This window comes from Haliaeetus albicilla, chromosome 4, assembly GCF_947461875.1.
Source record: "Haliaeetus albicilla chromosome 4, bHalAlb1.1, whole genome shotgun sequence".
In the NCBI taxonomy this organism is placed as follows: Eukaryota; Metazoa; Chordata; class Aves; order Accipitriformes; family Accipitridae; genus Haliaeetus; species Haliaeetus albicilla.
In genome coordinates this window covers 33,127,727-33,144,106 of record NC_091486.1, presented here as the reverse complement: position 1 = coordinate 33,144,106, position 16,380 = coordinate 33,127,727, and the positions used below count along the sequence as shown (strand labels likewise).

At 39.4% G+C, this 16,380-nt stretch overlaps 1 protein-coding gene across 3 annotated transcripts; it reads left to right on the top strand.

The window, feature by feature from the left end:
• The first annotated feature begins 3,475 nt into the window (after window positions 1–3,475).
• CCDC150 (coiled-coil domain containing 150) lies at window positions 3,476–15,340 on the top strand. Of its 3 annotated transcripts, XM_069781849.1 has the most exons (13): window positions 3,476–3,738; window positions 4,265–4,357; window positions 5,581–5,919; window positions 8,783–8,952; window positions 9,347–9,440; window positions 10,033–10,202; window positions 10,907–11,033; window positions 11,636–11,818; window positions 12,406–12,474; window positions 12,554–12,715; window positions 13,053–13,139; window positions 14,158–14,326; window positions 14,875–15,340. In XM_069781849.1, the coding sequence occupies exons 2-13, from the start codon at window positions 4,280–4,282 to the stop codon at window positions 14,982–14,984; spliced, it is 1,758 nt and encodes a 585-aa protein (XP_069637950.1). In that variant the 5' UTR covers window positions 3,476–3,738; window positions 4,265–4,279; the 3' UTR covers window positions 14,985–15,340. The 3 variants fall into 3 exon arrangements, with proteins under 3 accessions (XP_069637950.1, XP_069637952.1, XP_069637951.1); XM_069781851.1 differs by lacking the exons at window positions 3,476–3,738; window positions 4,265–4,357 and adding an exon at window positions 7,241–8,308 and having other exon boundaries at window positions 5,811–5,919; XM_069781850.1 differs by lacking the exons at window positions 3,476–3,738; window positions 4,265–4,357 and adding an exon at window positions 6,492–8,308 and having other exon boundaries at window positions 5,811–5,919.
• The last annotated feature ends 1,040 nt before the right edge of the window (window positions 15,341–16,380 follow it).

Below are 16,380 nucleotides of genomic sequence, written 5' to 3'. Positions count from 1 at the left end.
ACTTTTAAAAAAAGTAATTTTGCTGAAATATTGAAGCTATCAAGAAAAGTATTGAAGGACAAAACATTTGTAGAAGTCTTACCTGTTTGTGGCATATTCAGTAACTTTGCTAAACTCAAACATTAAATCAAAATGTCACCTTGCAAAATTACCAAACAGAAAACAAAGCATGTCCTGACATTCTTTTCTATTTTTAGACTCCAGGAACTGTATCACTTCCCAGCTTGGTGAAGAAGCAAAAGTAAGTTGTAAACAAGTATGGGTGAGGAAAATAACTAAAGAAAAGATCAGAACAGCCTATGTGGAGCCTAGCAAATGTACCACACTTCAGAGGCAGAATTTTTATGTGGACAAATGCCAAATGCGACCAAGGCTAGTAACCATTGAATGTCTTATTTTATTATTTTACTAGTTTGGGGTTGCCCTAGTTATTTTTTGAAAGATTAACTTTTGTATTCTACTGAAATATCAAAACAGTGGTATGAATGCCTACCTTGGAAAACTAGAACTGACCACGAAACACAGCTGTGGTAGCACAAGTATTGCATACAAGGGAGACAAATAGATGGATTGGTGATTAATACTACAGAAAAATTAGAACCTTGGTCAACTGGGTACTAAATGGGCGAAGAGGTATGCTTACTGCCTATGTAGGGACTGTGTGTTGTCTGAAGTCTTCTCTGGAAGAGTAAGTTTCAGTGAAGATGAGGTAAAAGTTCAGCTTAGACATGGAGTCTCACAGTGCTGGCAACGGATTCCTTCAACTATGAATTGTACCACTCCTGTCAGCGAGATCTTTTTAGTTGAGAAGTATTGAGGTTATTTATAGTGGAGACTAATAAGTTTGAGCTCAGAAGGATATGAAGTCACCCTCAACTTTCAAAGCTAAGTTAGAGGAGGTAGCACTTTGTTTAGTTCAAGGTATATTTCAGAAAGAGGCTTGTACTATAGGAGCAATGTCTGTTGCTTGCAAGAGCACATAGCCATGTGGCAACATCTTAAAGGAAATGGGTAAGTATGAAACAAGGACTTGATATTTGTGAAGTGCCTGCCTAAATGACATTTAGATTTTTTTCTCAGTGGACATTCTGTTTTATTGCCCCTTAGAATGCACAGCTGTCCTTTAGCAAACAATGCAGAGAGAACCTGCGACTTCAGTCTAAAATGACCACCATGTGAGAAACAGCAGAGAAAGTACAGGTAATGAGAATAGATACTCTTGTTTTAAAATGGAAATAAAGTATAATGAAACAAGTGATTCCAGTGAGAAACGATTAAAGATTACTGGGAAGCCTCAAATGCAGGTCAGGAGACAAAGTTTAGTGCCCTCAGGTAATGTGGGCTAATGAGCAACTTCCAGTGAAGAAATTCAATCACTAGCCTAGCTAACAGTTCCAGATTTCCCAGCCTTAAGGCTGGAAACTTTTCTTCTTGTTTTGAATCAGCTTTTTTTCAAAGTGCCTTCTTCAGGGGCCATGATGTGCAGAACTACTGCTGCTCCCTTTTCTATCTACCCTTGAAGTAGTATATTTATATTCCTGTGCACCTTTAGATTCTACATGAACACGTTTCTATTAATGAGTCAAATATGGAGTACCTGCTTGGCTAAAATTTCCTCTGCCTTTTGGGACAAAAGGTTGACCTCAGTACATTCTAAAAAAATTTTATTTAGTCTACTTTCCCTCTTTTTAGAACATATTTTTGAAAACATTTTTTCTATTTTTTTCCCCTCCCCCCAACAGCTACTAGTTTATCGGGTGGTGTTCACTGGTAATGGGATTTGGATATGTCTTTCACAGAAAGTTCCAATTTTCTTTGGTTATCTACAATAATTCAAATGTGAAATGAATAGGGGTCCATTTTCAGTTTTTGCCTTCTTTGCCTTAGAAACATTACTTTTTTTCTGGACTTCAAAACTAATAAGTGCTTGATTCGTAACTACTTGATTTGTAAACTATATTCTCTTTTTTCCCATTACTGTAAAGTTTTAACACCTTGGAGTAAGTCCATCATAAATTGGGACTACCTGAACAAATTTTTTTGACCATCTTCTACCTAAAATAGATTTTTCCACATCTGCAAGAGATTTTCTAAAAGTTTCTGACAGCCTACTATGCATGAAAAAAAACCCCAGACCCCTGAAAACGTTTGTCATCCTCCTCTTCCTTCTATCTAACCAGGTGCTAAATGACCACTTAAGTCAGCAATGCTCAGAGCTCAGCACCATGCTCCAAAGTGTTGCCATGGAGAATGCTAAACTCATTTCAGATCATGAGACCATGCCTAAGGTATGTAGTCTACTATTACAGTCCAAGAAAGTTATCTGCAGCTTGGACATCAGACAACAGACTAATTCCTAATACTGATAATCTGTGGGAATACAGTAAAATACTTTACATATAGCAATGGAATTTCTATAAAGATGAATTTCTATAAAGATAAAAAAGTGTTAGTGTCCTTCTTTGGCAAAGATTTATTTTGAGTACAGAAAAAAAAAGTCATATGTTGTGGGTAGAGAGTGTAACTATGATAATACTATTTATAGAAACATCCTGTAACAACCACTGAGAAAGAGGAATGTAGGAATTAATGGACATTGTAAGTACTGTAAATGCAGAAGCTGAGTGGAAGTAATAAGGATCTGAAATTAAATATGTATATAAAAGCTAGGTAAGGTGAACTCAGCTTTGACACCCTATTGAAGAAGCTGCACACCACAATATGCAGAACTACAGGGATCATGCAGGACCTCAATGACAAATTAGCAGCTTTGTAAATTAATTACTCATCCCTCATCATTCTGATGTTAGTGTTATTGCCTGGGTAATTCTTCCCCTTTAGGCAGAACAATAAAAGATTCATAATCTGCAAGAGCAAGTCTCACTTCTGAATGCTGCCCATGCCAACATTTTCACAGAGCTGCAGAGTGTGCAGCATGAGAGGGCTCAGCTTCAAAGAGAGCTGTGAAGAGTTTTCTCATCTGCAGCCTCTGTCTCCCTTTCTTCTGTTGCATTCTCACCACCTTGATTTCTGCTTTTCTAGCACTTGTTGCCTATTAACACAGAAGGGCCAGTTTGATACTTAATATGGAGGCCATCTTCTGTCCTGCTGTTGTGCTAGAACTCCAGCTTGGCTATTTTGTCTTTCTTCAGGGGCGCCTTGCATATAGAGCATGGCAAATACAGGCAGAAAGCAAGCCTTGCTGAGGAGGCAGCAACCACACAGAGACAGCTTTTGGAATATACTGTTGCTAGACTGCAAGGTGAACTTGAGACAGCTTTGCAAGAGAAGGCATCTCTGCTGGCAGAAAAGAAAGATCTTCAACAGGAGTTACAGAAAACTTACTGTGTTAAAGCTATATTCTTGAAGGCTGCTTTTGGACCCACGTTGCTAGAGTTCTTATTTACATACCAGTTCTGCTTTCAGAATATTTTTTTGCTATTGCAGTGGCAAGTGTGACACACTCTCCCCTTTACTACTATGCTTATATTTTGAATTGTCATGTCCATGAAGCATGGAAAGGGAGAGAAGACAGGGCAGCTCTACAGATATTATTTCTGAACTTTGGAGTTCACTTGCAACCTTCAGATCAACTGTTCTGAAAATGTGTAGTATATCTATGAATCTGGATGTTTTCAGGTGACAATGGTTTCACGTTTCTTTTGACAGATAAGGACAACAGCAAATGAAACCATACAGGAAAGGAACAAATTGGAAGTAGAAAAAACAGAGAATGAGGTATCTTGCAATGTATATGGCTGTTCTTTAAATTTAGTGTTGTCTTTCTCTTAAGTTTTCCTTTCATTTTTCTTACTCTTTAACTAAATTATTTCTAAATAATGTGATATTTACCGTAGCCATACTGTTCACTTTGCTGTTTGATATTTTTCTTGTCTATATGGATGTGTCCTTTGGAGCAGCAACCCTACTGCTACCTACACAAGGTCCTATTTGTAGTAATAAGTCTGTATGCTGCTATGGCAAATGATAAATAATTTTCAGCTTCTCCTAGCTGTTTTACCTGTGTAGCTTCCTTGCATATGCACAGCCTGGTAAAGGAGAGGTAGTGTTTGTGGTATAAATGAGAAATTCCTTAGTGTTGTGACTGAAGTCAGCATGACTTTCACTGTTCTGGAAGAGCTCTCTGAAACAGGAGAGACTGTACCTAATCCATATGTAGTGCTGAGGTTTTGTGATATTCATGTATTGTGACTCTGGAAATTTTGAAGTGGTACAATTAAGAGTTGGATTTTCCTGTTCATAGCCAGAAACGGTTTCAATGAAATTCAGTTTGCAAACACTAGAGGAAAAGAACAAGAGGCTATTGGATCACTTGGCTGCACTAGTACGTGAGCAGGTAAGCCACTAATGACGTAGATAACTGGTGACTTGACTGATAAGTAACTAGCAGGAATCAAGGTGCTCTTTGAAGTAATCTGTATTTTATGGAAAGTGGCTGATCAAGTTAAGGAATCAAAAAGGGGAAAAAATGAAAACAAAAGGATAAGATAACTCAAATGTTACTCCATCTTTTTAGATGTCTGTGTGGGATGAGCCAAGAGGACTATATAGAGCTTCAGGTATTGGACATTTAGGTATGTCATTAGAATCCTGAGTCCATCCCATTTTTCTAGTACAGGTGTACAGCTTGTATATCTGTACATGTATATTCAGCTTGTGTACATTGGGAAGGTATTAACAACAGTTTTATCCCCTTCGTGGACAAATTTGCACTGAGGAACCTCATTCCCATTTTTTGACTTGTTCCCACTCCATTATTTCTCACTACTCTCAGTCACCTGGATCAGGATACTTGACCAGTTTCAGAAAAGTTGAGTAAAAGCTTAGTAATACGGTGCTACCAGTGCTTTTACCTTTTTTTTTTTTTTTTTTTTTTTTTTTACAGTGCTGGATGTAATGACCAGTTGTATATGTTGGAGATCCTAAGAAACACGTAGCTGCTGATAAGGTCCTAACATCACGATGCTAAAGAAGAATTAACTGAAATGCCTTTTGAATGTTTGTTATTTGATAATCAAAGTTACTTTTCTACAGTAGTTCATCTGTAACATATGTATAACTTTTCCGTTTAACACAGAACTCCTTTTGCAGTCATCTGTTAAAGAATATGAATCAATAGAGCATTCAGAACCTTAAAAAGTTGCCTGATTTTTAATTTTTTTTTTTCTTCACTAAGTTATTTTAATTCTGTTCATGCCTTCTCATTCTAGTTATTTTTGCTTCTCTGTTCCCTGTTGTCAAAGGTTTCTTTCATCTCTCCATTTGTTGCCTGCGCTTCTAGGACAGTGGCCTTCATTTGGCCATCTGGAAGGTTGTACCAATTTGAACAGCTCTTCCTAGAGATTAAGCTGTCTTGGAGGAATTTATGCCATTTGGATATTTTTTGGTTTGTTTTTTTTTTTTTAAATCTGTTTTAGTGTTTCACCTAATTGAAAATTTATACTGGAAAAATGGGGGAAGTTAAAATACTAAGGGAGAAACAGGATGCTGAGCACCCTTTTTGTTGCTTTTTATATTGTTTTCCTTACAAAATGGTAGTGTCCGCTCTTTTTTCCTCAGTATGCCCAGCAGCAGGTGCAACAGGTGCTGGCAGAGCTGACTGACAGCAAGAATAAACTGACCTGTGACAAAGGAAAACTTCAGGTACCTCTCAGCATCCTATCTGTCAGCTCAAAAGGAAAACTCCTTTTTTTATGTTCATCTAAGATAAGGTTGTTTAACCTTAGCTCTTCAGTACTTAATTTGGAGGGAAGTGCGTATTTATCTTCTCTACTTAATTTATTTGTGTGGTGTCAAGCATGTGTATTAAGAGAGTTCTGTATCAAAATCATCTTCAATCCTGCCCATACTGCCTTTGGGTCACAAGATGCTGTTGATGTAGCTTCTCTAGGATTTGTGGTAAATTTCTTAATGTGTGAAAATAGTAGAATGGCTAAGAACCACCAGGGGGCATTAAAACATAATATATGGGTAGAAAATTGGTTGAAAGATTAGAAACATGGAAAACTTTATAGAAAATACAAATTAATAAGGAGGGAGGCAAACCATGGTGGTAAGCAAAAATAAACAGCATATGTAAGCTTTCTTAAGCAGAAGTTAGCTAGACATTAAATGGGGTGCTGAAAGTAAAGCTTTTGCTTCAATGTGACCTATGTCATAGGATTTGGGACAGTGGTGCAAAGATTCATGAGTTTCTTTTGAAAACAGCACAGAATGTGTAGTGATTATTAGAGAGCAAGAAAGCTACATTTTATGCAGTAGTCCAAGGTCTGATAGTGGTGACAGAAGGAAGTGAGCAAGACATCATGCCTGGATTAAAACAAGGTGAATTCTAATCTGGAGTTATTTCTATTGAAGTGTAAGTTAAAAGCTATTCACTCGCTGCTTCTCCTGCTATGGGACTCAGGGAAAAGAAAACATTTGCTCTGAGCAGAGAGACATTGTCACATCACTCCGCTTCTGTGTTCCAGATAAGAGAATGCTTTTCCATTTCTGCACTAAAAGAAAGCTGAGCTATTTTGCCACATCTGTTTTCTTAAGACTGAAGTGCAGAAGCTGGAGGAAGACCTGTAGATGCACATTTAGATAATAGTGAGCTTTGCAAGTGCACTGCATAGAGACCACATACACTCTGCTGAAACTGAACTTTGACAACTTGTTACCCCTCAGAATTAGGGTCAGCCTAGCTAATGCTTAGATAGCCATTAGAAATCAGATTCAACCCACTTTTTCCTGAAGAACAGAGTATATGTTTAATGTTAACTGTAGCATTCTAGTCTGCAGCTGGGAACAGAACCTGATTTCATCAAAACAAACATGAGAACTATGGAAGCTCAGCTTAACAGAGCTGTTTTTCATGCAAGTAGATTGCATGTATTCAGGCTAGAAAACACACAGTTTACAGGGTTATAAAGATGGTCCTCAGGATTTATTATTATTTCGCAGTAAGAGAACAAATAGCTGCAGATAATGCTTGTCTAGCTATATTGCTGGGAGGCAGGCAGTTATTCTGCTTCAGTCTGTTCGCTCAGTCTTAGAGAGAAGTACAGAGAAGGGGTGTTTTATCCTGGGCAGTGAAGCCAAGCTTGTAGGTATAAGAATGTGAAATGGACTCTGCTCTGTCATGAGTTTGCTGTTCTAAGCTGTAAGTTCAAGTAACTGCATTGAGACTTCTGTTCACAAGCAAGAATGAACTTGTAACAGTGAATGCTCTTTACAGACTTCCCTTGCTTCTTGGATACCAAAGCAATCTTGTAATCATTTTGAGTTGGAAAACTGAAGAGGCAAAAGTGACAAACTGTTAATCCTAACCATAATCTCCATCGATCTAGAAATTATACAGAAGACGTAACCATGTTTAGGAGACTTCCCTGGAAAACAGGAGGTCCTATTTTTGCCTTCTGTTTCCAGAAAGCAAAATGAATCAAAGTTTCTCTTGTACTTTATTCTCCATCATAGAGGATGGTTCATCAGGTTTTCAAAGGCAATTGGATATTATGTTGATGATTGGAATCCATGACCTGAATGCTTTCAGATTTTGGGAAAGTTGAAACACTCAGTTCCATTGGTTTGTGGGTATAGAGAACTAGCTGTAGAAAGGTCTCACAGTAGGAGCAGACCAGAGAGGTGCTCGGAACCAGGGGACTGCGCTGGCCCTGCAAAGCTGTGACAACAGCTGACATCACAGACTTCTAATGAAGTTCCAGTCAGCACTGTGTCCCACTGCTGCCGAGATACAGAGGGAAGTCATATGACTTTGGATAACGTGCTGTGGAATGTATCACAGAAGAGAGCTTAAATATTTTCCTGAAGTACTGCAGACTTAAGAATAAGATGTAGCATCTACTTCTGCTCCATTGAAGAGATATTTTGGAGAGTATTTTTTAAATTTCTGTTTTTGGTACTCACATCTTCACTACCTCCAAGGGCTGCCTGGTTTGTGGTAGGAATGGCAACAAAAAGAAGAAAATCCCCAGCAAGGTCTTGGCAACAGAAGTCTCCTGATCATAATGCTAGGTCAGCTGCAGGCTCAGGAGAAGGAACTGTGAAATCTGATGTACGTGCTTCTGCTCACCGCTCTACGTTACACCGAGTTCATTTTGAACAAGTTGAACATTCAAGAAACTCTGTGTCTGAATATGGAGATTGTCCTAGGGTCAGTCAGAGGATTCTGTTAAATGCTATAAAGAATATGGGAGAAAAATTGGAGAATATAATAGACATTCTCACTCCAAGATCATTGAAAACTGGGTGGCCTACTGGGATTAATGAAGGAGACTTCAATGTGGTGAGTGATGACCATGAAATGCAAGTTAGAATGATGGTTATTTCAGTTGACTAATTGACAACAATGAAGAAATGGCTGAAAATTAACAGGGACTGAAACCGTTGAGTGTTTTTTACTTGAAAGAGATGCAGATGAAAACTTAGACTAAGCAACATTAGAATCAACAACTGGTTTTGACTAAAAACCCAGCTTCATGCATCTGTGGCACAACCTGAAGCCTGGGTGCCAGGAGTTCAGAAACATTGGAACTATCAATTAAAACACCCACAAAACCCCCCAAGAATACCACCACACAGTCAGCTTGGGCTTAAACCAGGGGTAGAACAAAGATTATGTAATTAGAGGAAGCTATTTCCATGTTCAGAACCATTGCATACTTAAGTGTGCAGGTTACTTATAGAAGAATCCTTTAATAACACTCTAATAGATGACTGATTTTTCTGCTCCTTTTCCTAATGATTTCTTGTACTGCAGATGGCAGACCTGCAGCACCAGCTGGACGCAGGAAAGGATGACAACAGTAAGGCAACAGCCATGCTGGAGCACGTGTTAGCTTCTCATAACAAGATGCAAGCAGCTCTGGCTGTGGTACAAACTGAGCTGGGACACAAGGACACTGAAATTGGCAGCCTCAGAAAAGACAAGTAAGTGAAACTGATGCTGTTTCTGTGGTCTGTCAGCAGTGTGGTGAAGACAGATAACAGCTGAAGAGTGGCATCTTCTCCATGGTTCTGGCTAATAAGCTATAGGACAAGTTTGTTTGAAAAGTTTCCAAAATCCTTTCCTGCAACACTGAAACATACTTAGTACTAGTGAACCAAGTACACCTAGTGCTTGTAGCTAACTCTGCAAGCTTGGCAGGCCTTGTGCATCTTGTGGAAAGTAGGTAAAAAACAATTTAAGTTTAACTTCAGTGACAAGCAAAACTTAGTATGGTTAAGGTGGAGAACCAAACTGTGAGATGGTCACCACTTCAGAGGAGATGTGCACAAATTGACTTAGCGCATGATTTTGTTTTAATCCGATTTCCATTTTCAGGAGCCAGGCTCAACAGAAAATACAGGTGCTAGAAACAGAATTGGAACATTGCCGAGCCAAACTGGTTGCCATGGGAAGGCAGCACAGCAGCCAGGTAGAGACCACATTTTTCCATAGTAACAGCCACCACTACATTTTTGGTGTTGAGCCAAGCACGTTTTCTTTTTCTGAATGCAATATGGTGCAACAAATCATTATCTAAGTGTTGAAGGAGGCAAGCACCTCCTCCCTAAAGAAAAATTCCTTGGCACAGGTGAAGGTTTTACAGTCTGCAGCTGGATACATAGTATGAACAGAGATTTCAGAAGTTATACAGCCTTTCTTTTTTTCTTATTAGATCAGAGAGGAAGAGTCCAAGGAATTGCTGTCATCTCTCCTCATAATACTTAATGGCAGAAAGATTACCTCACAACCCAAACACACTCACTATTGGCAAAGAACTTTTTTTTTTTTTTCCAAGAAAGTCATGGCTATGTGAGAAATTGTTCTGCTCCTTCTGACTAAGCCAGTCAGTGGATTGGCATTGTAAGGATTCCCATCTAGATGCCTGTGCTTAGGACGTTTGTAATCAGACAGTTGGTGATCTTACCTCCTGTAAGTTGATACTGACTGGGCAGGAAAAAAATACTCCTTTCTAAGCTTTTTCATTTGGGTAAGTGTAAATCTGATTTGTTGTTACTGCACAGGTGGAACCACTTTGTAAGACACTAGAAAGTGCTAGAACAGACAACAAGAAACTTGTTCTTCATTCGGAAGAAGTTCTGCAGGTCAATAATACCCTGCAGAGCAAGCTGGTCCAAGCTCAATATGAACGGAAAAGTAAAGAAACTGAGCACCAACAGCTGATAGTCTGCAGGTAAGACCAGATCCATGATTCTACACACTTGAGGAGAAACATTACTTTGCACTAACATCAGTGCTTTATGGCTTTAGTCATCCATCGGTATCAGCATTGACTGTATGCTGAGCCAGCAGCTTGCTAAAGATGGATGCATACAGAGCTATAGAAATGGGTTCTTTCACTCGTTCCCATAATGACTCTTGGACGTACTCTGCTGTACTGAGGAACTGCTTAGCCAGGGTCATTATGGCACTTCTACAAACAGCTTTTCCATGAGGATAGCAGATGTCACTTAGACTTGGAAGTGGCCTGCAGTAGCTATAGCAAGGAGAGCACAGGATAGGTGTTTAAATTCCTCACCCCAAACCAGATGCTAGTAAGTAAAACCTCAAACCTAAGTGTAGGTGCAGTCTGAATCTCCTCATCATCCATTGTCTAAACAGGCTTAGCCATTTAATTTTCTGAAGGAAAGTAAGTTGTCCTAAAGTGTTCTTTCCAAAAAGTCTGTTTACATTGTATAGCTATTTTGAACCTCCTTTTAAATAAATGGAATACAAAATACTAGAAGACACATTCCAGTCTTTAAACAGTAGTGGTGCGGAGAGTATATCCAAGACAAAAGTACTTACAATGGAATTGTCTTTCCTATTCTTGTGTTTATAAAATAAAGTGTATTAAATATAAACATGAATAACTGAATTTATTTCTTCTCTTTAAAGGGAACAGTTAATGGAAAAAGCCAAGACTGAGGAAAAGATGTATGCTGAACAGTTAGAGTCTTTGAAGAAGCAGTTTCAAACTGAACAAGAGGCTTCCAGGAAAGCTGCCTGTCAAGAATCTGCTGAGGTGAAAAGGGATAGAATTAAAAGATTTCAGAGATTGATTTCCAGAGAAAGAGGTCTGCTGTACAATTTTCCAACAGAACAAGAGCAGCTCATGACAAATACTTGTCTCCCTTTCCATTCACTGTGGAGTTGTCCATCACTTGTACCCAAAAAGCAGAATTTTGTCATGTGGTGGACAGACATTTTGGTGGCCATGCACAGTGATTATCTGTGGTCTCTTAACTTTTTCAGGTACCACTCTATATCCCCCAACACTGTATACCTCATTGGTATAGACATTGGTATCAGTCATTCCAGTGACTTCAAAAGGATAATCTGGGGTTGTATAGAAATTTCCAGGGATAAAATACTGGTTTGGAAGTCTGCTTTGTTTCTTGGGGGCTGGATCATAAAGCTCAGCATAACCTTAGTATTACTCAGATCCCAGCATTCACTTTTTTCCCCCCCCTTTGTTAGAAGGGTATTAAAGAAAAGTCAAAACACCAGGTGCTGTAGCACACTTCAGATGCAGCAAATCAATTGGGTGTACTGCTTATTAATTGTTGTATAGAATGAACTAATTCTTAGAGTTAATGTGAGCTCACTTTTTCCTCTTTCTCCTAGATAAAGAAATCCCTTGAAGAATCCTCCTCCAAATTGGCTGAAGTTTCCCGTGCTAACAGGGAGCTGCGGCAGAAATTAATAGAGCTGGAAGAGTCATTGTCCAGTTACAAGGAAAAGCTAAAAAGCCAAAGAGCTCGAATCAGACGATGCCTGACGTATAAAACTAAGATAGAAAGGGTAAAGGTATGCACACATTTTTCAAGAAGGACAGATATCCTAGTTGAGAACTCCTTTTTTCTCCTACTGAGTAGGACTGCTGTTGATCCTTTGCAGTGGAGTTAGACTTGAAAATAAAACTAACTCTGGACTCAAATTCTGAACAGAAATGAATAGATTGATTGCAGCTACAGTAATTGTGTGGCTGCTTCTGTCATCCCTCCCCCCGATATTAAATATGATGCCATAGGGTCCCATGCCCCCATTATATTTTTATAGTAGCGTTTGTTCTTTTTATCATTTTGTGAATACAGTCTATTTAATTATTGATTGGGCCAAATATTGTTTGTATAGTGATTAGTCCCTTTCCGTCCTTTATAGCTGTAGAACTTTTGGTTCAACTGGTAGCTGATCCTAAATGAGAATCTAGACTCCTTTGCAATTCTGTCACTGCTTGTTCCCCTTTCTGTGGTGGGGCATGGGTTCTCTTAACTTCAGTCTCACAGGGCAAGAAATAAGGACACAATATGCAGACATCTGCAGAAACAGTTCCCATGTAAGAGCCAGTGAGCCTGAAAAATTCCTGAAGTTTTGTTTCTCTCAACAATTTCCAGGAGACTGAATCTGAACTGAGGAAAATGGAAGCAATAAACGAGGAGTATCAGAAGAAGAATTATGAACAAGTGAGCTTTCTCAACCAGTTTCCTGAAGAGACTGATCTGCTAAAATGTTGTTGGAATTTCATTCTTGTCTTGTCTTCAGTCACAGGACATCAAGAAATTTGTGTCAGACTTGAAAAGTGTGCAGAGCAAGATGCAAGTGTTGTTGAAAAACCAACATGAAATGCAAGTGCAGAACAGGCAGCTGGAGACCCAGGTGGAAGCAGAGAGAAGACAAAGGCAACAGCTGGAAAACAAATGTCAGGTAAAGTGATAGTAGCATGAAAAAGTGGTGACACCCATGGAAGCATTTTTGTGCAAAATCTATGGGGTTGCAGAAGAGGTGATAGAAAGACTTTATTAACTCAGTCAAAAGATATTCCTATAAATCTTACTGTGTCTGCTCCAGAAAGCCCAAGTAACAACTTAACATACATTCACTATATATCTTGACTTTAGAGAGAGACAGGATAGGTTTTTTTAAAAAAGATTTAACTCTAAGCTACAGTAAAGATTAGAGAGTCCTTCTGTTGTATTGCAATTTTTTGTTTGTGCCATGAAAAAATTGTATAGAAATTAATGTTACTTCTTCTTCTACCTAGAAACTGGAAAAAACAGTCAAACATCTGAAGAAATATAAAGTGGAGACAGAACAGAAACTGAAGGAAGCCAGCATAGAGTCAGAACAGGTGAGACTGGTTAGCATTGGAATAATAATTCATTGGAAGTAACAAGATAGTATTTCAGTATCTGCACCAAGTAACTCTTTAAATCTCAGATATGGGTCTCTGGTGAAGAGTGAGGTGCCTCCTTGGCCTTTTCAACTAAGTGGCCTTTATCATACTTTAAAAAAAGAAAAAAATTGATGTTTCTATCTTTTTGGTGAATTGCTTCAATTTAGTGGGGCTTCTAAGAAGAGCTTTTGTCCCCCCCAGCCTATTGTTTTTATCAGGCACGGGATATCTGTCAACCAACCTACCAAAAGTGTTGTGGCCAAGTAAATTGCCCCCCCTCCCGAACTGCTTTTATGTCACTCTATATGTGACATCATGCAAACCCACATTTTCCACCCCCTCTCCCCACCCCAAGAAGTCATTTGTCCTTGCATCACCTCATGCTTGCACGACTGTACCACAATATCCAAATTATTATAGCTTGCATGGATTACTATAGTAGTTTGGGGTGAAAATCTAGGCATTTAGATGTTTTGTAGAGTATTAACCAGCCTAAAGTAAAATTTAAGAAGTAATAGAGGTGCCTCAGCCTGAGGTCTTACATGCTGCTTACCAGTCCAAGTACTGTTCTGTGATTAGAAAGAGACCTTAATAGTAAAAGAGTATCTCTACGGCATTCTTCAGGCAAAGTTAGTCTTCCCACATCTTTCTCAGGAGTTTGTGGTACTCAGCATCCATTTCCCCCCCGCCTTCTTCCCAATGCTTCTGCATTTTATGCTGTATTGGAGACCTGTGTTGACTTCATTACACTCCCCCCTGCCCCTCCAAAAGTGGGGCAACTTTGTAGTGAGGACCTCTCTGATACATCCTTTTCACAGCAGTGGAAAAGGGCATCATGAAGAGCTCCTATCCCTATGTACAGGAGAAAGATTGAGTTGTATGTTGTTCTGCCCCTTCTTGCACAGAGCTCAAAAACTGGAACAGCATGCATTAACTGTTCTCTCTGCAGTTCTAATTACACTGTCTTGCCTAGATCACAACTAGCCTAGAAGAAGCTCACCGTTGGTTCAAATCTAAGTTTGACAGCCTGCAGCCCGAAGTTGTGAAAAACCACCAGCCAAAGAACCCTGAAGAGAGCAGCTCTAAAAAGGACGCAAAGAAAGCAAGCACATTCATTTCAAAGAGGGAAGCAAAGAAAATAGGTGGGGGCAAGTATTTGGTAGCTCATTATCAGTCAGGATTTCAGTCTCCTAAACTTTCTTTTCTAGTTCCTTACACAGGGGTGGAAAACAGACCCCTCTTTAGTTTAGTTTGTTTCCTCATCTTTTTTCCAGAGGACGTATTTAAGCAGCAAAGAATTATTACAGGTATAAGATAGCTTCAAGGGATTGTTTCTGTACTTAGAAAAGTCCTATTGCACATACTTCATGTTTCGTTGATGCTCATTAACCAAATACTTGTCTGAAAGCTTAACAGCTAGTATATTTTCTTCTCTGCATTCACCTGTTGCAGTGGTTCTTCTTCCCCTCCTCCATACCTTTTACAGATACCCTTTCAAAAGCTGTGCTTACCTCGATTGTGTAGATTGTGTACATCAGCCTTCTCCATAATTGATAGTTCTTACATAGCTGTGCGATCAGCTTTTTAGAGATGTATGTATTAAACTGCTAAAACTTTAATCTCTTCTTTAGTAATGACAAAGATTCCCCAGTCAGTCATCAGCTTCATAAAACGTTGCATCTTTTCCCAGGAGCAAAAGCAACAAGAGCTTCCCACTCACACCTCCCTGGACAGCAGGGCAAGGACCCAAGGCCTCCAGCTCACCACCAGGAAGGCCCACGTGAGCTGGGCAGGAAATGAGCTCACTTGACTGGTGATTCCCAGCCCAGGGAGAGCTTCGCTTGCTGCCAGGACACTACCTGCTAGTACCCAGGTGCTGGAAGGATCGGGAACTTTACTTGATCTGATATAGTTAGATAGGTCTGTATCGCTAAGAAGGTCTTGCAAATTAAAGGTGCTCATGGGGCACCCATATATAGGGGACACAGGAATGCTTGTTTAAATCATAAACTCTGATTTGAATTAACTAATACCTCTCACCTTGTCTTTTTGACTCAGGTGCTTTGCATTGTGAGATTAGTATTTACAAAACTACTATTTATAGCAAAACAATTATTCTTTATCATTACTGTAAACTATATGCTGTTGATATGCTGCATCTTTGCTTTTGTCACTTTTCTTTTACCAGCTTTAGGCTAAGGCCTGGCAGGTGCTATCAAAACAAATCTCAGACTGATTTGCAGAGGGTTCAGGTGAATTACTGAAGACTGAGTCATATGTCTGTGGCTCAATGCTGACGTGACTGGGACAGGGAGGAACTTGCAGGACTGGCTGCTTCTAATGGCTGATGATACCTGGGTCATGAGAGAATATCAGCCTTGGGCTATTTTAGGAGTATATAAGGAATTCATGAAGTATATGATGTTATACCACACATCATCTTACCTTCATAAGAATTAGTGGAATGTGTTCAATGTGTTCTACTGTGGAACAACACACTGGGGAAAGAGTAGTTGAAGCAGATGACTTACAGTATGTTGAAGATGATTGTAACATGGACAGTTTCATGCTTGTTCAACTAAGGATCCGCTCATCTTTGTCATGGCTTACTCTTCCATGTGGTATCAATACAACCTAGCTTCAGTACATGTGTTGTTGCACTTTAATCTGCTTCAACAGAGCTGTTTGCAAACTCCTCTGTGATCAATGGTATCTATACATGCTATTTGCAATACTTGTTTAGTTTAGTGGGGAGGGAAGTCCTGCATACCTCTGGAGCCTAGGCGCAGCCTGAGGACACACTGGAATTAGCTCATTCTGCTCCTCCAGAAATTTGGTCCTCAACTATAACTTACATACTAGGACTCTGGACTAATCCATGGTGACCTAAGCCTCTCCTTGAAGCAAATGGCTATTCTAAGGAACAAGGGGTGGCTAAACACACTATTAAAGCTAATGCACACCTGAGTTTAATAATTAAATTGTGCTGCTTAAAAGCAGGCCTATACAATATGGCTTTAGGTTTGTCCCAGTCAAGCTGGTTCCTTCAGAAATCGATTGGCATCTATGCCACACCTGCTCGGTAAAGCTGCTTGGGTGGCTTAGCATAACCTGTGCCTCTCTGCCTCCACAGTGCCCTCAGGCACACAGCAGTCAAAACTGTAATCTAGTTTTGCTTGCTATGAACTCTGTAGAG

Bases quoted from the DNA above. Each gene is read 5' to 3' on its own strand.
- CCDC150 (XM_069781849.1), top strand. From the start codon at position 4,280: ATGAAATTCAGTTTGCAAACACTAGAGGAAAAGAACAAGAGGCTATTG. The intron at 9,441-10,032 runs GTAGAGACCACA...GTTACTGCACAG, and splicing joins GAAGGCAGCACAGCAGCCAG to GTGGAACCACTTTGTAAGAC. The intron at 12,716-13,052 runs GTAAAGTGATAG...TCTTCTACCTAG, and splicing joins AGCTGGAAAACAAATGTCAG to AAACTGGAAAAAACAGTCAA.